Source organism: Calidris pugnax, unplaced genomic scaffold (assembly GCF_001431845.1).
Source record: "Calidris pugnax isolate Ruff unplaced genomic scaffold, ASM143184v1 scaffold41, whole genome shotgun sequence".
NCBI classification, from domain to species: Eukaryota; Metazoa; Chordata; class Aves; order Charadriiformes; family Scolopacidae; genus Calidris; species Calidris pugnax.
The window spans coordinates 17,388,111-17,409,331 of record NW_015094509.1 but is presented as its reverse complement, the minus strand read 5'-3'; the positions used below and the strand labels follow the sequence as shown (position 1 = coordinate 17,409,331).

Genomic DNA, 21,221 nt, shown 5'->3' with positions numbered 1-21,221 from the left:
CCCACTTCAACAATGTATTTCAGTAATGGACTGTATTCATGACCCTTTTAGCCCGTTTCCAGGACTGTAAATACCGCTAAAACCTCTACGTGGCTATAAAAGCAACTGCACAGGTATCCATTGCTACTCATTGCTACATACCTTTCTTCCTATTTAGGCAAATCTGAATTTATTTTTCAAGCAAGATTTCATGAGAAAGCACACACAGACCTAGGAAAGGATGTTATCACAGATATGTATGTATTCATTCCTTTCAGCCACTCATTTTCAATTCTATTCCAGACCATTACTCTATAGCTTTGTAGTAGAGGCAGTCAGCTGAGAAGTGAGAGCCAAAGAGAGCCTAGCACATAGGCCTCCTATTGGATTTGGGAGAAAAATCACAGAGTTTATACAACCTCAGCAGTGATACTCAGATATCATCAGCTGCCGGGAACATGGACAGAAGCAGAACTCTGAGTAATTTGGTAGGTTGCAAGTTGAACACGAAGGCACACAATGAGCTGAGATGCTCCCAGAGTCAAGCGCACACAAGAAAACGTGTCTCTCCTTATTTGCTTCAAATATGCCCATGGTCTTTACTAGTCTGAGTCCAGTGAGAAGTGCTGTGAAACATGCATCCTCCTTCTGACTATATTTACATCAACACAAACACTGTTCCCGGCTTTTACTGGTGTTATTTGTTATGTAGTGTTGTAACAGATGCCAGGATGTGTCCCTTATGCAATGTGAGTATGAAAAATCCTTAAAATTTACACACAAGTTAGATTTAACAAGACAAAAGTTTCACTATATTGCATTTATTTACCTCTTACATTCCAGTTATCAATTACGTTTTCTTAAATAAAAACTGGCATCGGTACATATTTCTGTCACTTTCATTAATATCCTGCAATACATATCAGCCAGCTTGTTATTTTTATGTATAAAAATAAAGTAACCTTCCAACTCAGCAAAACACCTTCTCTTTTAAAGCCCTGATGCTCTACCATATCAGCCTGCATTACTATTAAATAAGGAGAGTGAGCGAACTACTCACTTTTGCCTCCAAATATTTTTTTCTGCGCTAACATATTTGTAAATTCCTTTATAATTACCCATTTCCTTTGTTAGCACGAAGTAATTAAACTAATCTACCCTCTGTAAACCACAGTTGACTCACAGTGTCCTTGGGTGTCATTGCATCTTTCTTCTTGATGTTTTTTCTTAACTTCAGATCTTCAAATCTACATCTGGAGCTTACTGTTTTCCACAGCAGTTGTCAGTCATCCTTCAGCTGTAGACTTTTTGGCTTGCACACTGATGAAATCGTGGTTCCTATGAGACCAGAATCCTTGTCCTATTCCACTCAAATTCATTCTTTACAGTGATTAATTTAAGTAGCGCTTGTGCACAATTTCCAATTTCTCCATCAGTAAGAAATACTATAATCAGAGCAGGGTTTTTTTCCTACAGGACAATAAAAACAGTCACGGTTTCTTACAGCACTCTGGATGTGGCCTTGCTGCCTCTATGGAAGACAAGAGGAAAGGTAAACTCCTTGCATCTTTCCTGCACACAGCATAAATCTGCTCTACACGCTTGTCCTCTTAGGAAAGAAAGACTTGGATCTTTGAATGCTGCCTCGCAGGCACCTTCTGTGCTGTGACACTGAACTGAATATTCAGTAGCTGTTATATTTTCTATAAAGGTGCTGGATTAATGGTTTCATTTTGACAGTATGTGTTAACTTGAGGTGCCCCCACAAACACACTAAAAGCATTGAGCATCTTAGTTCGACTGCCCCAAGTCCTCTCTGGGCAAAACAGAGCCATAAGTACCACAAGCCCCTCAAATATTTTTTTATATTCCAAAATGGAACTATACTAGGTTCCAGTATCTGCTCCTGGGACTGTCTGTATGTTTATCCAGCTTCTGCCTAATCAGAAATACAGAAATAGTCAATGATACATAAACAAAACATTGAAACTTCTGTGTTGGTATTGCTTTTCAGGTATTTGTAAATACTTCATTAGGTGCCATTTCATTAACCAGCAGTTAAAGTTCAGTTAGCATTAACTAAAATATTAAATTTCAGCACAAGTTGATGTCCAGTAATTCCTTTAAAATTGTTTCACAGCTGAGGAATCTTCACTTTTCTTAAAGCTGTCATCTTCTTGGCCAAATCCTATACTTATTCATGGATGTGGTAGCATATGAATTATGTTCACTACCCTTACTTTCATCTGTGTAAGTCAAAGTGTATGGTTTTGGTCCAACACCTCGCAAAGTTCCTGGTCTGACAGTATTTACTGTGATAATTTACAATTCTGTCAATTTCTGCACTTTGCAATTTAGCTACTGCGCTATCTATTCTGGTAGTGAAGTGTTTTCTCCTCTCTCCCAGATGAAAAATTGTAGTATAAACCTTGGCTACTGCAAGCAGCTGCAGAGAGTAAGCTGAATATTGTATTGGCCAGACATCCAATTGCAATATTTGGACTTTTATTCACATTTTGAGTTACTTCTGCAGTTTATACGCAACAAAAAAGTCAACAAACTTTAAAGACATTCAGTAAGAATACACAGATAGTATGCAGGCAGTAATGTCTAGACTAATCTCAATTTTCCATAATCGTTCCAAAAATAGAAGAAAATACTACATACTGAGAATTTCACACTCATAATTAAGATCTTGGTGCCATTTCAAAATCCATTTCAAATACTTCTTCTAGGCTGGATACATGCTTATACACACACTGAAGAGAAAGCTGCCACTGTGCCTTGCAAATACAAAAATGTGCCTGCATCTTAAACAAACAAAAAAATAATCTCTCTGCTTTCAGTCTTCATCTCCTTTTCAAAAGCTTTCTTCAAAATTTTGATCTGTTTTCAACCATTATTCCTGACCAAGCAGCCAGAGGTCAGTCTAAATGAGACTCCAACAGTTCTGCCACCGAGCGAGGCACCCACTCTCCCCTCTGCAATACGGGAGAAAAGAAAGCGACCTTATTTCTAAGGTGTTTCCACATCGACTCACGTCTAGGTATTGCCATAGTTACATATCACTTTCAGCACTGGGTAAACTAATCAAAACCAACATTTTCCCACTCTGTTTATTTCCAATTATAAGCCCGGGTGTCCATTCATCTGTCAGATTTAAAGCCTTCAAAAGGAGAAATAAAAGATAACTATGTTGTACCTAATTTCAGGGGAAAGTCATATATTGTTAACCAGGTGTGACCACATCTATTACAGGCCAGTGATTTTTACCTCAAGAAGTAGACAAATGGGTTGAAATTATTAAAAAAATGAAATAAAAAAGGACTAACAGAACAACAAATCAGTATAACATTTTTAAAACCATCCATCTCAAGTCAATCATAATTCAGTATCAATCCCCCGTATTGTAAAGGGGATATCTTTTAAAAGGATACCATTTAACTGGACTCTTCAGGTTCTGAACAAATCTATCACAAAACCATTATGGAATCTGACTGGGCATGGAATTAGAGAGTTAAAAGCAATACATGAGGAGCAAATCATGAGGATGGGCAGTTTTCAACTTGGCAAATATTAACAGTAGAGCACCCTATGGATTTGTACTGAAATAGTATTATTTTACAGATTCTTTCATCTGGAAAAAGAGACACATAGTCCACTGGCAGAATCTGTGGATAACGCAAATGATTAAAAATATTTCCAGGGCTAATGAAAATTGTGAGGAATACCAGAGGCAGAACAAAGAAAGATGAAGGTTGATGATTAATTCAAAATAATGAACTGCTCATAGACTCCAAAGTTTTCTAGGGCTGGCAGTCATAGGGAAAAGATTAATGAGGCATTATTCAGTGCATTCTGGTAAACAAAGCTGAAGTACTCCAACCAGACATGATGCTATAGGAATACTACACCATACAAAAGCTGGAGCAGTAGTCAAGAAATTATAACATGTAGTTTCAGAGAAGTTAAGGTTGAGAATATACGTATGTAGTCTTTGCTTAAAAAGACTTAATTATATCCATAAGGATATAGGGGTACTTCTATGTAGCTTTTGAATTTTGCTCTGATTATCTCATATAACATATATCCAGTGATAGGATATAGAATAAGATGAACATATATGGTGTAGTAGTCTGTAGTTTAGTTCCCACAATAGGGAAACATATTGCATTGTAATATCTGATCACTTATTTTGGTTCTGTAACTTGCTAGAGTGACTTCTCTGTAAGGCAACTTTTCCTGTCTGTAGAGGTGATTTTCACTGCAGAATGACATGCAAACACATGTTTTTAAAACACTGTTAAGTGCATTATTATAGAAACCTAGAAACACTTGATTTATAAAAAACCCATTTGCATAGCAATCCAAATTATTACTGTAAATTACTTAGGCTGTATTATATTCAGCCTAAGTGAATCACTCAGGTAAAACCTGTAGGATGAATCTTTTATAAAAACAAGGCCAATACTACTTAAGTTATTACAAAAATCCAACATTTTAATCTTGAAGACTTTTTAAACATTACTGAAATATGGTTGTGGGAAAACATGCTGCTTTTAGAAAGAAATTAGGCATATCAAAACAAACGCTTATCTTTTCCAATTACAAAGTTTGATTTCCCTTGTTCAGTTCCGCATTGCCAACATGGCATTTATGTCCCAAATGAGATTCCGTAACTGATCCATGATCTGCTTCAGCTGCTGATTCTTCTGTTTCAGTTTCTGTGGGAAGAGTTTATTAGAAGTTTTTTTGTGATCAGTTCAAATAGGACATTTGCAAATTCAGCAAAAGTCACAGCGTTATGAAATGCTATATGGTTCTTTTTCTCTGTTGTCTGTGAGCAGTGTAACTGAGATAATACATCCCCTTTAAAGCACACTCTAAAAATACAAGAAAGCATCAAAAGTTAAGGACCATCACTAGAAGGGGAACACCGTTTCTTTTCATAGCAGTCCTTTTATCAAAATACTTGATCCCTTCAAAAATTGGAGGCTTGTGGGGATTGGTCCTCTCTTACCGAAGTCCAAAAGATAGTACTTCATGTAGGAAGAAAGAATTGGCAATTTGACTCAAAAGAGTTCAGGGAACAGGTAAATTTATGTGACTATATGTTGTATAACTTGAGTGCACAGAAAAATGAGGGATTAACAGTAGAAGTTTGAACAAAGCACAAGGAACAGGTGAAGCCAAACTAGCTTTTCCAGCCCTTCTGCTTATGTAGGTGAACCCTCATGTGCTACTCGGTCCTGGTTTTTATTCCTAAGCGTGCTGAGCTCCTAAAAATTGTGTATTTGTTTTTGTGAGCTGCAGATGCATTTGAAGGAACAGAAGAGCAGCAAACTTGCTTTTATGTGGCTGCATATCCAGAACTTGAAAATTATGTCTTTACAGAAGAAAGATCAGCGCATTAAGACACTGCCCAATCTCCCTAACATTTCATGTCTCACTAAGACACATGTTTATTGCCTGATTTATTAATATTCCTGCTCAAATCAAAGCTGTCAAGAACTAAGTTACTGTGTATTGTCCAGAGTTCCAAGTAAAGTGAAAGCACAGGAAAGACTTGCTACCAGCAGAAGAGGACAAACTGTCCAAATGTTTCAGCTTTGACTTTTCATTTGCAGTACATAAATGGCAATACAGTAAGAGGATAACTCAGATCAGTAATATGACCAAAGTAACTGGAACAATGACAAAAAGAAGCAACAAAAGAAGCAATATCCTGAAAATTAGTCTCCTGAATTTTGATTCTGACAGCATACCAATATTTTTAAGTTGTCCAGCTGGTCAGCTGGGAAAGAATTCCAGATGAAGAAAGGAATTTTATTCACTCCAGACCTGCAAAAATGGTCTGAAAGTAAAGGAAATATTCCTGAACACAGACTTTGGTGGACAAATTCCCTGGAAGCAGATACAACACTCAACTCCAGACTCCTGAGAAGCATGTAAAAACAGATGTAGGACAGTTCATGTGCACTGATTTGGAATTTCCAATCAAGCATTTTACAGACTAGAAAGTATTTTAAAAGTAACTTTTAAAAGTTATCTAATGCTGCTTTCTTTTCATTTTGCTAATCTATGCCTTCACAATATACAGCGGAGATTCAAGTCATAAAGACAACAGAGAAAACTGAGAAGCACGAAGTTACTTCACAACATCCAAATAACAGAATTGCCAAGTACCTCCCTACAAAACCTCATAATATACGATCTTGATGCTTGAGAAAGCACAAGAGGGATGAGATACACAAACACATTCGTACCTGTGGCATTTTTTAACATATTTTTGTTTGCCATTCTCAGCATTCAATCTTAGAGATTGAATGTTACATCAAAACTACTAGTTTAATGCAAGCTGTCACTCACTGAGACTGAGAGCATGCCATTGCACAATTTTTGAAAGCCTTCACCATTAGAAACAAAGGCCAAACAGTCAGGGATGGTTACTCAAGTCACATATAGGAAGAACCATTAACCTCTGATGTGCAGATTGTGTTCTCTCTCCATCCACTTCTAACTGCACTGTTGAATACTGTTAAGTAGATATGCTCACATGAACTTTACAGAAGTTACACCCAAAAGACTCATTCTGTAAGACTGTTTTATTTCTTGTGCCAGTGTTATGAAACCGTAAATTGCTTGATCTTTACGTGATGCTAGACAAGAGAACCTTCAAATTGGGTTTCATTTCTTTTCAAAGCATCTGTAAAGATAAGTACACAATTGTTACTTTATTTATCTGAAGATAATTTTAGATCCTTGTCTTCAGTGAAGAGCTATTTTCTTCACTCTTCTACTTTTTCCAGAGACAGAAAAAGACATCTAAGACGAAGCACTATCTCTGGACTGCTCGCTTGAAAAGAGAATGAAGAGAGGGGAAAAAATCCACTTCAGAGAGCACGGTCTCCTAATTGAAATGCATATAGTGATCTTTGTTACTGATCTTTGACAGGCAGTGGTCCACGCCACAAAGTACTACATAATTAGTATGTTCTGCACCACTGGCAATGCTGGCCTCTGCTGAGCCAGTGAGAACATTTCAACTCAGGTCTAACCTTGGAAAGAGGTGAAATGGCCTTCTCAGGAAACGGGCAAGTTCTGTAAGCAGCTTCTGCAGCAATGACAAATTTTCGTTTGAACAGATTGCTTGCAAGTTGTCTCCCACTCTTTCCTCCTTCTACTGAAATGACTTAGTTGAACTCTGGACTGCTTCTCAGGATGAACAGTTGCACGAAACAAGAAAAGGTACTTCATCCTACATACATGCTACAGCTTCTGACTTCAGCTGCCTTAAGGTAGCACACGAAAATTAACTTATATGAAGCAGTTTATAATGAGTTTAAGAGATCTAAATTCACCTTTTATCTGCCAGGCATGGTTCTCCTAGTCCCTCTCTGTCAGAAAAGTGATGTTACTGGACAACAGTCCTAAGGGATCTTCTGTGGTGATATTAATTTTCAATGTGATTAAACATCCATTTTGACTGACACTGCAAATCCTATGACCAGCATGATGGAGCTGGCAAGGACTGCACCTTCCAGTAACCAACAAGACCTTAGTAGGCTTAGGTCAGGTAGGACACTTGCCAAAACATGTACAGAAGCACAGTATGTGGGAGAACCATAACATACATCCAGAAAATAGCTGTATTTCAAGGAATATGCCATAAGGACTTGACATCTTTCGTACAGATTTGGGCTCAGTAGGACACAGTAATTTCAACTTTGACTGAAATCAATTTTTGGCTTAAACTCATTTTTGGTTCACTTTGTTTTCATTTGAAATCAGCGCTGTCTAGACCAACGCACAACCTTCTATCAAGAGATGTATCAGAACTTTCCTTTGCACACTGTTCCTGTCTCTCTCCTCATCTTAACCTCATCTGTCTTTCACATTTGAAAAACTAAACATCACTATGAATCATTATTCTGCACTCAAGCCCTTTGCTAGAAGTCCCTTCTTCAGGCAAAGATAATAGTGTAAATGTTGTGGAAGAGTAGGACTATATTTCAATTGATGCCTGTAAAAAAATCATAAGTACTTGCCTATGTTGTACAGCACTTCTTCTGCTTAAAAAACCCCCAACCATTTCCATCTTGAAAATATTATATAAAAAAACCATTCTCCTGAATGCTGTGCCAGTTATAGTTTTTACCGGCTCTGTTCAAGACCTGCAAGAGTACAGGCCAGAAGTACATATAAGCTTAATAAAGCATTAAATATTAATAACAGTAGTACCTTTATTTGTATATATTTCACCAGAATTATATCAATTATGTTTACTTTGTTGATTATGACTCTACTACAGAGAGAATTTGCATCACCTTCTTTTTCATGTGTGTGTTACACCTCTTGTCCATTAAACTGATGTAGGAAGTGATTGTTCAAAGTCTTATGAAGGTGACGATGGCCTCTGCTTTTCCATGTAAGTCAAATGCAAGAAATCTCTACAGAAACACAATGTTTGTGATAGGCAAGAAAAAGTACAGCATGCCCTGGCAATTTATACTGGGTTTTTTTTAAGTCAGTCCTTCATAATGAAATCTCTGAAGTAAGGAGGTGCAAAAACCTTCTCTCCTCCCACCTTTCACTTTTATAGTCGAAAGATTTACAATGTTATATGCACACAGCAGTAAAAAAAAAGTTAGAAAAAAATGCCCTTTGCTCAAACTTTGCTCAAACTCTCTTAAAGCTGCCAGGTGATGTTCTAACTTACGGCTTCTCAGTTGATACCAAGGTCCACTTTCCATCATAATAAATTCACATATCCATCTATTTATGGTATTTTTTTCACGTGGATGAAAAGTATTCATCACTAATACGCTAACTGCTGTGCAAATAAACATTAACACACTTGTTGTTCAAAAACTAAAGCTTTTCCTGATGTCATTCACAGGCATAACTCTTCTATTCTTACTAGAAATGAAAGACTGGATTTTCTGCCTCCCTCCTCACCTCACAGGTGAAAGGAAAACTGCTCCTTCTGCGTATGTGTAACTCTCCTGCCTGAAACAAGCAGAGGCAGCAGTGGCAGCCTGTGTCCCACTGCATGCACCATACTTTTCACACACTGAACCAGTCAGCAATTGCACGTATCCACTGCTCTGTTGTTCAAAGAGGCACAAGTGTGTTCATTAAAATAGGTGGATGTTTGCTTCATACCAATTATTTATCATCCAGTGATGAAGTCTGAGGTCTTATTTACTGAGTACCCTCTAAGCTACGTAGCTTGTAATAGAATTATCCATTCCCCAAGGCGCTTCTCCATCACACTCTTCAGTGTCACATCCCCATTTTTAACAGGAAGATCACACAGATGTATGATTCTCAGTTACAGATGGGAAACTAAATCACAGGAAAACTATGGATAAAACTGGAGTGCCTACTGACTTTGTCCAGAGACGTCTAAGATGCAAGTCCATCACTAAATTTTGTCTTTTAACAGGTTCCCACATTCTCAAAGGACAGCTATCACCAACTGTAAGGGAAAGAATGAACAACTACCACAGACAATTTGTGACAGAGACAAGGATAAAATTCCAGTTCTAAGAGCAGCTGTAAGTTACTTACTCACTACTCACATTAAATCCTTTGTTCTCATTCCCAAATTCCCTGCTTATTCAATACCCTCATGCAAGTTACACAACACATAAACCAGGATTTTTATAATCTTATTTACCACAGTACTGATTCAATCTAAATAGTGTCTAGTCTGCAAAAGCAGACTAGCTCAAGGACTCTTCCAGAAAAGAAAGCAGGGAGGGCAGGACAGGGTAGAAGAAGAGAAATCAAATGTGATAATATAATAAAGTTTGTATAATACAAGGACAAAATGGGCAATTGGGATTGTAGGGACAGCTTTAAGCTTGTTGTTTCCTAACTCTTCTCACCTTTGTAACCATGATACTGTTTTGATATCATAGTTACATGAAAAATTTTGCATGAAACATTTTGTATGAAACTGAAAAGGAAGTATTTCATTATATGGAATAAAATGGATCTGAGAGACCTGGCTGATGACAAGACTACTCTACATAATTTTCTCTTGGAGATGGGGAGAAACTCCTGATGAAAAAGGAAAAACTTCTCAACTCATCTTCAAGAAAGACTAGGAGGAGGGATCCAGAAAACTACAGAAACTACAGGCTGGTCAGTGTAAACCCAGACCCCAGGAAGACCATGCAGCAGATCCTTCTGGAAGTCATGTCCAGACACATGAACGATAAGGTGACTGGGAACAGTCATCTTGGATTTACCAAAGATGTCTTGTGCCTGACCAACATGACAGCCTTCTATTCAGAAATGACTGGCTGTGTGGCCAAGGGGAGAGCTGGGGATTTTCTTTACTTTCATATTAGTCAGGCTTTTGACACAGTCTCTCATAGGATCCTTGTAGCCAACTGGAGAGGTGTGGTTTGGATAGGTGGATTGTAGGGCTGATAGAAAACTGGCTAGACTATTGGATTCTAAATGTTACGGTAAGCAGTCCTAAGACCAAGGATTGACACCAAGGTCAGCATTCTTAATATCGTCATTAATGACTTATCCACACTTAATGACCTAATCACTGTATCAAAGTATCAAGATTGTGGACAATACCAAATTGCTACATTAGCAAGAATGTACCTATCGGGTCCAGCAAAATTGTTATTCTCCTCTGTTTGGCTCTGGAGAACCATTGTCCAATTTTAGGCTCAATACAAAACACTAACATATCAGAGAACATCCAGTGGAAGGCCACCAAGATGATTAGAACTAGATTTGTTAGTCTCAAGCAGAGAAGGCTGAGGCAGGATTGGATGCTGTCTTTAGCTACCTGATGAAGATCATAGAAAAGACAAAGCTAGAATCTTCTTGAATGTACACAGCAAAAGGATGAGGGGCAGTAGGAACGAGTTACAAAGAAAATTCCAATGTAACATCAGGAAAACTTTTGTACTGAAAGTTGACAAACACTTAAGAAGGCCCAGAAAGGGTAGAATTTCCATTCTTACAGATATTCAAAATGCTACTGGATATGAGCCTGAACAACTGAATCTAACTTTGATAGCTGGCCCTGCTTTGAGCTGGGGACTGAATCAGATAATTGCCAGACCTCCCACTGAGCCTAAATTCCTGAATGATTCTACCACTGCAGAGCGCCAGTTTAGGTACCCAAAACAGGATGGAACTGCACCCAGCGCAGATACATTTGCTGAGAAGGTGTCCAAATAAACAATTCTTCCTCTCTTGTTAAAGTGCTCCTTGGTGCACATTCGTATTTGGGGTGAAAAAGGACTACAAATACAAAACGAATTAAAAATACACGCAAATAGCATGAAAGGTAGTTTAAAAGCAATGCAAGTTTTCAACATAGTCAAAAGAAGTTTTCTGGCAAAGTTCTCCAAAGAGGAAGACTAATTGCAAATCGCTGTCATTTTAAGGACTACTTCCTAAACAACATCAGCTGCAGTGCACAAAGGTTTTCTTATCAAAAAAGCCCAGAGCTAAACTCGTAACAGCTTAACTTAAAAGCCTGTCATGTAGATTTTCTTTTCCTTTCTTAGCAAGATCACTGTTAACCAGTTAGCAATGATTAATTAAGAGTATCAAAAATAATTATTTTCTAAAGGTCACCTGAAATGTCCTAATGCTATTTCACATAATTTCATTCTCACCCACATGTATTGAGACAACTAATTATGCATCAGTTTTCTTAAGCGGTTCATTTGAAACCAGACCTGCAGCATCCAAAAACCCAAAGCTGCTTTTGCTCCATTTCCAAAACCAAGTCAATAAAGCAGCAACACAGATTAAAATGTTCTCAGTCTGCGATTTGATATTTTTTGTTTTAAGCCTGTCTACAAGACCATGGACCCAAGGTGAGAGTGGTATTTGAAAAAACTGCAGATAATACTATACTTAGAAGGTAAGAAACCTGTAGACAGAACATTACAGACTCAAAAAATATGAAGGCAAGTAAGAAAATTTTGGTAACAGCTTCCAATTGTTGCAAATAGTAATTAAGTTAAATGAAAAATGTATCAGGACTTGTATTAGTAGACCAATGTTAATACTAAACTGATTCTGGAACAGTGAATTATTTATTCCAGAAAAGAGTCAATCACCTCAGAAACTTACAAACCTGGAAAGCAAATACAGATAAAAGGATAAGCAACATTTTTGAGAACTGCAGGAGAGAATTGTTTAGTACAAAAGGTAGAGAGAGTCAGTGCTCATTAAAATGTTTGTTTCTTTGTTTTTGATAATAATGGTGAACCCTTCTTGAAAACTGCTGGCAAAAATCCCTTTTGTTTTTAAGCTCAATAGATTTTATTTAAGCATATAGTTGCTAAATACTACTGAATTGCTAGGACTGAATTGCTATGACAGAAATTCATTATCTTGTAAACTGACCTAAATTTTAAATTAATGGACAAGTATTTCTTAGCCAGGGTGGGGGCATCTGACCTAAAATATAAGTCTAATATAGCAGAATAAATAAATAAGTAATGCCAAAAGATGTCACTATACAGTAAACCAACATCTAAAGCTACTGCAGTTTTTTGGAAATCTGCTACAACAGCCGGTTCTTCTGTCTCAAGAGTAAGAAGGTAAATACTGGAAGCACATGATGCTCCCCACCTCCTCCACTGAGGATGTCCCCTTCTAAAGCAAAGCAGAGCCATTATGTTTCAAGTCAGTGGTTCCTGGAAGGAGGGATATTCTTGTGTGAGAATATATGACCCACAAGGTTTATATGATCTGCTAGTTTTGGTTATGCTCCGTGCTGCATGGCAGCTAACATCTTTCACGTGCATCCAGAGCCACTAAAGAGATCAGACTGGCTGCAATAACACAGCAAGAAGGACAAAATTAAAAGACCCATGAAAGGTCTAAGAATTCAAACGTCTCAATAATGTCAAAGTATTGGGTTATTGCAATAATGCTTGGTTTGGTACCAGAAACATATAAGACTGAAAAGATACTGCCTATCCCAGCAAAAAGGACTAGGTGAGAGCAGGAAAACCAGCTGAAGGGAGAAAAGATAGTGGGTCAAGAATATAAAGAACTGCTTCATCTGTCATGTTGGTTTCCCTGTCACAGCATTTTCATTAACATTTTGCATTACTAAAATTTTGCAAGAATAAATTAAGCAAAATTGAGCTGGAGGAGGATGTTACATGCTACAGCAGACTGAAAAGATCTCAGGAATGCCAACTAAGAATCAGAGAAGTCAATCTGAACCCAGCATCCAGTGTCAGAAATTAGACCAATTAACCCGATTCTAGTGATTTTTTTTTCCCGCAAAAATAAGAATTTCTTTATTTCTAGTCATAAAACCCCAAAGCATTTCCTATTCTATAACATACTAAAATTTGAACTTTGAAAGTGTTAGTGGATGTGCTTAGACAGCTGAAGAGAGACAAAAGAAAAAAATCACTTGTTTCAAAACCAACAAGATTAAATTTCTTTTGCAGCAGTTAGTAAATATTTGTCCACAAAAATATTAGAGAAAGTTCAATTCTCTTTGGAAGATTTGCTGTGGGAAATCTGGAAACTAGGTCTAAGCATTTAAGTGTAAATACAGGATTAAACCAGATTTAAACGAATGTCTGTGTACATTCCTAATTACCAATTTGCTACCAATGGTCCTGAAACACCATCAACCTTTTTAAGGTTTAGAACTCATCATAAACGTTTATGAAATTCTTTTCACAAGATCACACCAAGGAGTTTTAAAAACATATTAGCATAGAAGTACAATAACAAGGGCAAAAACATGTCATAAATCTATCAAAACCACAGCAAATATGGACAGTTAAGCTTATTAACACTTAAAGATTGCAAATAAATGTGCATAAATTCACAGTACAACATTGCATACAATATATACAACCCTGCTATATCAGCACTGAACAGAAAGAATACAACAGGAAAGCTGACAACTGCTTTTCTCTAAATTCATATAGTCCTCATTTTCTCCTGTACAGTATGCATGCATTTTTCTAAATAAATGGGTTATGAAAAATTTGGTACATCTCTGATTGTTGAAGACAAATAAAAACCTCCATATTTTAACAGCTGAAAATCCACCAGTTATTCTCTCCATAAAGAAGTATTTTACTCATTTATTTCCTTTGTTCAGTTATTTTTGTAGATTATGCCTCTTTTTTACCAAGTATTTACAGATATTACAGTTACAGGAATATTTAATTAATTCTATCTTTGTACTTTACGGATTGAAGAAACAATGTTCAAAATTGCCTTATGATAAAACTATGTATTCTTAGTCTCAATATTATATTAGCATTTACTACAGCATATTTATTTTTAGGTTTGAATCCTTCTTTAGTAATTGTACTCAATTGCATACTGCCACTCAAACTGAAAATTTAACAGCGTCTTTATCATACATAGTGCATTTTTTTCTGAATGTGTCAAGATTCAATAAATGCTACATTTAACAAAAGGAATGTTCTTCCTCAAACTGTCAAAATACAGAAAGTAGCCCTGAAAATCCTTCATCAGCCCACATCATTGTGATAATATTTACACATCTGATGTTCAATACCCATTTTTTTAATGCCTAAGAGTTTTGAAGAGAAATAAGTGGAACTGGCACCTTAACTCAATGTATACTGCTGATATGTAGTGGGTTAAGCATAAACATGATACATATTATTCTGAATACAGTGTATCAGTTTAAAAAGAGGCACAATTTAAAATCGTCAGGAAACCTAAACTCAACAGCCAGAGGTACAGCTAAAAAAAAAATAGCTTACTAAAAGGTAATTCTGAAATAGTTACGTGCAAGAAGTATTTATTACCAAGTCTGATGGTAGTCATCACACGCGCTGCATTTAGTACAGCAACCTAGAAATTTATTTTTTTATGACAAAGTGACAATTTTAAACTAATTAATTTCAACTTTTTTACCTTATTAACTTCCATGATTTCCCTTCTCTCTTCACTAGCAAAACGAAGCTGACTTGCAGCACCACGATCATCGTGCTTGGAGCCATCTTCTTCAACATACGGAATAAGTTGCTACAATAACAAGTAACATTAGACAAAAAAAAAGAAAAAAGAAGAAAAAAAGAAACTGAAAACAGGAGATACGGAGATGCATAAGGTACTACCATTTGCTTCAAAGGGTCAAACTTCCAAAGAGGAAGTGGATACTGGCTTACTTCGTGACCTCAAACACAAAGGCCTTGCAGTGACCTCAGTCAGTTCTCCAGGAAAATGATGTGCTTCAAAAATACCCAGTCCCACATATTACCATGCCTAGACATAAGCAATTTCACAACTGTAGGCAGAAACCAGTCTTTACAATTTAAGATGTTTATCACAAGCAATCCTTGTATTCTTGAACTCTGTCAATTGCGATTTTAAAATTTACTGTTCCACACTATGAAATACCACAAACATGAAGCTATTATTATAAAGTATTTCAGCGATATACTAAACATAACTATGACTAGTTTTACACAGCTACTTGGTAAATTATGGCTTGCTATTTTAGTGTGCCTCTGGTAATTCTTAACACCAGGTCCACAGCTACCTAATAGGAGTTTTTCCGTAAGAATTTCCCACTGTGATTTCCTCAGGCATATAGTTTATTATCTTTTCAGTAAGCTTCCACCAAGCCAAAAAGCTTTGATAAAGAATTTTAAATGAATATTAATGCATGTTCCCTTCCTAAAAAAAAAAATATTAAAAGAAATGAGTAAATCTGCTAGATACAAAACAAATACATGCTTCTGTGTCAGAACACTCCCAAGCTACTAACATCTTACTCAGAAATAATTATAAGTTGTAACATTTTATACATAACATATATCCACAAAGTCTACAGTCTATTGTTGATTTTTCTACCCTGAACTGAGAAAAGCTAAAGTTGATAGCAAAATTACATCCTTGTTCACATACATATTACAGACAAATGAAAGACTAGTAATTGATGCAAATGAGCAAGATGACATTAGTTTAAAAGTCTGGGAGCAAGCTGCTCATCGCATGCATACTCACTTGTTACTTAGATTGGGGTATAATATTATCATAGAAACATCGAATCATTTACATTGGAAAAGACCTTTAAGATCATTGAGTTCAACTGTTAACCTAGCACTGCCAAATCCACCGCTAAACCATGACACCAAGTGCCACGACTACCTGTCTTAAATACCTCCAGGGATGGTGACTCCACCAGTTTGCTGGGCAGCCTGCTCAATGCTTGATTACCTTTCAGTGTAGAAATTTTTCCTTATATCCAATGTAAATCTCCCCTCGTGCCTCTTGAGGCCATTTCCTCTTGTCCTATCACTTGTTACTTTGGGAGACCAACCCCCACCTCCCTACAGCCTCCTTTCAGGTAGTTGTAGAGAGCAATAAGGTTTCCCCTCAGCCTCCTTTTCTCCAGGCTGAACGACCCCAGCTCCCCCAGCTGCTCCTCATAACATTTGTGCTCTACAACCTTCATCAGCTTCATTGCCCTTCTCTAGGCTCGCTCCAGCTCCTCAATGTTTTTCCTGTAGTGAGGGGCCAAAACTGACACAGTATTCAAGGTGAGGCCTCAGCAGTGCCGAGTACAGGGGATGATCACATCCCTAGTCCTGCTGGCCACACTATTTCTGATACAAAGCATTCAGCAGCATCCTTCAGCGTTCTGATGGAAAACTTTCTTGGACTTAACCCACTAAAAATGTACTTTCCTTCTATATACAAATTTTTGTAGGCCAGGCTTATTAAGCTTATCAAAATGGACAAAACCTACCATACTAACTCTGCCATGAAAACGTAGCCAAGATTAACAACTTACTACATTTGCATGCCATGATGTAGTAGTATGACTGCTAAATACTCCTGGAAAAAACCACCTTCTCTCTCTGATGGAAAAAAACCATACGACTCAAAGCAGAATATTGCCTTTGAAAACCTCCCACCTTTCGGAAGTACTAGTAGAAAAAAAAACACAAGGAAAAGCAAAGTACTACACCTATCACACAAACGAAGCAGGAAATTTAATCAATTAGACAACTTTGTAGACAGATCTGCTTCAATAATTATCTCTATTAACCAACATAGAAAGGCATGACAGTTGTTGAGAACACCTACTACACTGGTAGTACCCATGAACAAAAAAAAAAAATGTACGTCAATAGACTAAGGAATATTAATCATTACTGACTTCTCTTGACTGTTTAAAAAAATAGATTTCTTGACATTCTTTAAAGATATTTTTAGAATGACAATCATTAAATAATATGATTGAATTATTGAAAAGCTAAAATAATAATTTAAGAAAACTGATCCAAGAGGAATTATGTGTCACTCATTCACCCTAACTAATAAAACACAAGGAGGCAGGCATTCTATTAACTTCAGAACAGAAAAGACTAAGTAGATAAAGGAAGAAAGAATTCCAAATATCGACAGGAAACCCTGCTGTGCATAAGGTATCGGTTAGACCTTGCATTAAAAAGCTTAAAGGGACTACTCGTTTTCTCTATGGAGATTCTTTCTCACCTTGGTAACAGGAAAAACTGAAAAGGAAAAACAAAAAAAAAGAAAGACCAACCTCACCTCATTCTGACTGTATGTGAAAACAAGACACATCAAAAACTTTTAAAGGGGACACAAGTATAGAGCTATTGCACACAAGACAACAAACAATGAAAAGAGTTGTTGATTGTTGTTTTTTTTAATTGGGAAGTTATTTCTTCTCGGGAGGAAGTTACATTACCAAACGCTACCAACAATACCAAACATTGGAACAGGCTGCCCAGGAAAGTGGTGGAATCACCATCCCCAGAGGTATTTAAAAGACAGGTAGACGTGGTGCTGAGGCACATAGTTTAGTGGTGGTTTTGTCAGTGTTAGGTTAATGGTTGAACTCCATGATCTTAAAGGTCCCTTCCAACCGAGACAATTCTATGATTCAATGATTCTATGTTAATGTGAAATTTTCACAATCTCTCAACCAACTCCAAATAATAAACAAAATTCAGTCCACTGAACAATTCCAGTCTCATTTAAGACTTGTTATGAGTCTCCTACAACTCAGGAGAATGGATGATATGCTAAGCAGAGAGTGGTTATTCTGATTTTTAATTTATATATGAATAAAGATACTTACTTCTATGGGAACAGGATCAAGCCCAGCACAGTTTTCATTGCATTTGTCATAGACTAGTCTCAGTTTTCTGAAGAGTATTGATAGCTGTCGGAGATGTTCCTGCAGCTTTCCCAGTCTGTCTTGATACGTTCCAGTATGATAAGTAACGCCGTTCGGTAACTTAAGAGAACCAAAACCCCAAAATGTTAAAAATATTATGTTAAAGTTTTTGTGACACAAAATAACTAAACTAAAATAAATCAGAGGGGTTTTTTTGTACAGTTAAAATAAGACAATCACACTAGCCCCACAGAAATCACTGAAATTTCTATTTGCTTTCTCAGCAAAAATCTGCATTTTATCTGCTTATGCCATGTGCCAAATCACTGCTTTCAAAGAGCTTCATGTATTCTTCATACTTTGCTCATTGTCAATTCCTCTGTAACTCTTTTCAGTGAATGTCTTCAAGCGCTTAAGGACAACACTTTTGTTATCAGTTATAGCCATTTGAGACCTTGTGTCGCAACTCCAGGTCACAATTCAGAGACACAATCAAAGTGAATTCAAAGTTAGCAAACTCTACGTATGTATTTCTAGACTTAAGATAATTACAGAAGAAAACTGCCAGCCATGAAAATACAGAGGGAATGGTGATTACTTCTGCTCTTAATCACTTCTACAGTGATTACTTCTGCTCTTAATAGAGAAGTTACAAACATACAAATGTTTATATGTTTTCTCAGTATGTAGCCACAAATAAGGATTATGTTGACTTTAATAACAAAAAGAAATGTCAAAAAGTTATAGGTGGAAAATATTACAGAAAAAAGATCAATGAAAAATCCTCTAAAATTACTCCACAGATATTAACAAAACTGGAGAAACACAATCCACATATAAACACACTTCACTATTCATAAAGGAAAACATAGATATTAAGTGTATTTAGAGTATATTTATTGCAGGGGAAATAATAAGTCAGAATTTCTGAATCTTCTCCATCTTCATTTAATGTACAGATGTAAGCAAATATAGCAAGAATAGTATCGACTTCTGCAACCAATCCTCCCTTTCAAAGCAGTTTGATCAAGTTACGTATTTATCCTAATCTATCTCCTGTGTCTAAATATACTGGCAGTTGGTGGTAAAAACATGGGAAATTGAGGACCATAAAAAGAAAATGTTATTTCTCACCTGCATGTTCCTCAGTAGCTGGAAGATTTCCATGGTTCGAAATACAATGTCCTGTACAGTCTCTTGGCCAATTCGACAGAGAGAAGCCGTATTTACCTCCCTAGCTGCCTGAGCCTGCGTCCCTGAGAAGGCACCGGGTGGCATGCCTGCCCCAGCGAGAGGGGGAGTTGACATCTCTTGACGTTTATCAGTCCCACTGAGTCAAGCTGCATAAAGAAGTTAAGGCTGGACGATTAAGTAGGTGTTTGACTTTATTATAACAAACAAACTTCTGTATGGTGGCTGTACTATTCCTTTTCCCCATAGGTGGTCCTATCCCAGACAACTGTGCACCTGATAAAAGAGGGCTCAGTGCTGTGCTCTTTGGTTTGGGTACCGCTGCCCTAACCTGTTCAGCCCTGCTGGGCAGCGGAACCGGGGGTGCTCCTCACACACAGGAGTCACCGGGAAGACCCTGCTCTGACCTGTGGCAAGGCAGCCCTCCCTCCGGGCTCCGGGACCGGCATTTCTCCGACTCCCCTCTCTCCGCCACAGCGACCGGCCATCCCTGAGGCACCCCCTACCCGCCTCCCGCCCGGGCGGCCAGGGCACAGGTCCGGCCACAGGCCGTGCCCGAGAGCCCCGCAGACCCCTCCCGTCCCTCCGGGGCTGCAGGCCCCTCCCGGACAAGCAGGCCCACCCATGCCTCCCCGGTCAGCACGAGCCCCCAAGGAGCCAGATGGAATTACCGGGACGGGCTGGGACACGTTCTCCGCTCCCCCCACAACGGGGCAGCCCCCGGCAGGCGGGGGACGAGGAGTGGCCGCCCCCGGGCGCCGCAGCCGCTCCCTGGGGACACCCGGTTGGTAATGAGAGGCGGCGATGCCCCCATGGACACCCGCCATCCCCCGGGCGGCGGCCACTGGCCGGGACCCACCAGGACTCACCGGGCCGGGGCGCCGCGTTACCCTGGAAACGCGCAGGCGGAAGCACTCGGCGGCGCGACCTCCGGCGGAAGTGACGTCGCGGCCACCGCCGGGGCGGAACGGGGCGTGTGGGGAAGGAGGGCTCCCTCAGGGAAACCGGCCTGGCCTGCCGCCCTCTGCCCGCTGCGGGTGTACGCGGGAGCTGGGCTGTTTTTCTGGCTCGTTGAATCAAGTGGGGCCGTACGGGCGAGTCAGCGGGGAGGGGTGTCGGCCCGGGGCCCTGCGGGGGGCTGCTGGGGGTCGCAAAGTTAGGCCGAAGCCGTAGCAGGGTTGCACAAGTCACACCACCCCCGAAATGAAGGTGGGGATTTGGAGATGCCCTTTTTGGCAGGCCATGCTGATAAATTGCTGAGTTCTGCAAGGGTCTACACTTGCATAACTGTATAACTTTATGTCTTTAAAGGCGTACTACTACTACTTCTTGCATAGACACATTTTTGTTTGCTTAAAAAAGCCTTCCTGTATCAGAGTGGGTGGGTATGAAACACTTCCCTGCTGCTGGCCCTGAGTGCTTGTAGTACACCACTACAATGGAATTAGTGCAAAGTACAGACAAGGCCGCCTGTGTGAGGAAGAAGAAACACCCTTTCAAACAGAAAGCAGGGAGGATCTGTGAGGGCTGATATATACGAGCTGCCTACAAAGAAGTTCATGCTTGCGGTCTGTGTAATGAAAAAATCCTTCATACGCAAAAATCAGTAGCAAAGTTTCTCGCTATTACAGTTGGTGTCATTTCTAGGACTCTCATTTGAGTGATTTTGACAATGAATACCTGAGAATGCTGAAGAGGGCATTTATATACCTGCAGCTTCTTATGAATTCTTGGGAAGTACACTTTTAAAGCAGTTGTGCTATATTAAAACTGATGTTATGAATGTTTTGTATGAAATGTATTGCATTTGTAATGCTGTAAAAATAAATCAGGAGTTTGACGCATGAAGTTCAGCGTTTGTTAAAGAAAGAAGGTGGCAGTGAAGGAA

At 38.5% G+C, this 21,221-nt stretch overlaps 1 protein-coding gene across 2 annotated transcripts; it reads right to left on the bottom strand.

Moving 5' to 3' along the window:
• Positions 1 to 2,462: 2,462 nt before the first annotated feature.
• MED30 (mediator complex subunit 30) lies at positions 2,463 to 20,265 on the bottom strand. 2 transcript variants are annotated; one of them, XM_014965626.1, is made up of 5 exons: positions 20,203 to 20,265; positions 19,277 to 19,482; positions 18,104 to 18,262; positions 14,902 to 15,012; positions 2,463 to 4,703 (listed from the first exon to the last, which is right to left on the bottom strand). In XM_014965626.1, exons 2-5 carry the CDS (start codon positions 19,448 to 19,450, stop codon positions 4,608 to 4,610), a joined length of 540 nt encoding a protein of 179 aa, XP_014821112.1. In that variant the 5' UTR covers positions 19,451 to 19,482; positions 20,203 to 20,265; the 3' UTR covers positions 2,463 to 4,607. The 2 variants fall into 2 exon arrangements, with proteins under 2 accessions (XP_014821112.1, XP_014821113.1); XM_014965627.1 differs by lacking the exon at positions 20,203 to 20,265 and adding an exon at positions 20,005 to 20,194.
• Positions 20,266 to 21,221: the final 956 nt, after the last annotated feature.

What these genes read in the sequence shown, in the direction of transcription:
- MED30 (XM_014965626.1), bottom strand. Translation starts at nt 19,450, where the DNA reads ATGTCAACTCCCCCTCTCGCTGGGGCAGGCATGCCACCCGGTGCCTTC. An exon ending in AGCTACTGAGGAACATGCAG is followed by an intron (nt 18,263 to 19,276) that starts GTGAGAAATAAC and finishes GGTTCTCTTAAG; the next exon opens with TTACCGAACGGCGTTACTTA. An exon ending in AAATCATGGAAGTTAATAAG is followed by an intron (nt 4,704 to 14,901) that starts GTAAAAAAGTTG and finishes CTCTTCCCACAG; the next exon opens with AAACTGAAACAGAAGAATCA.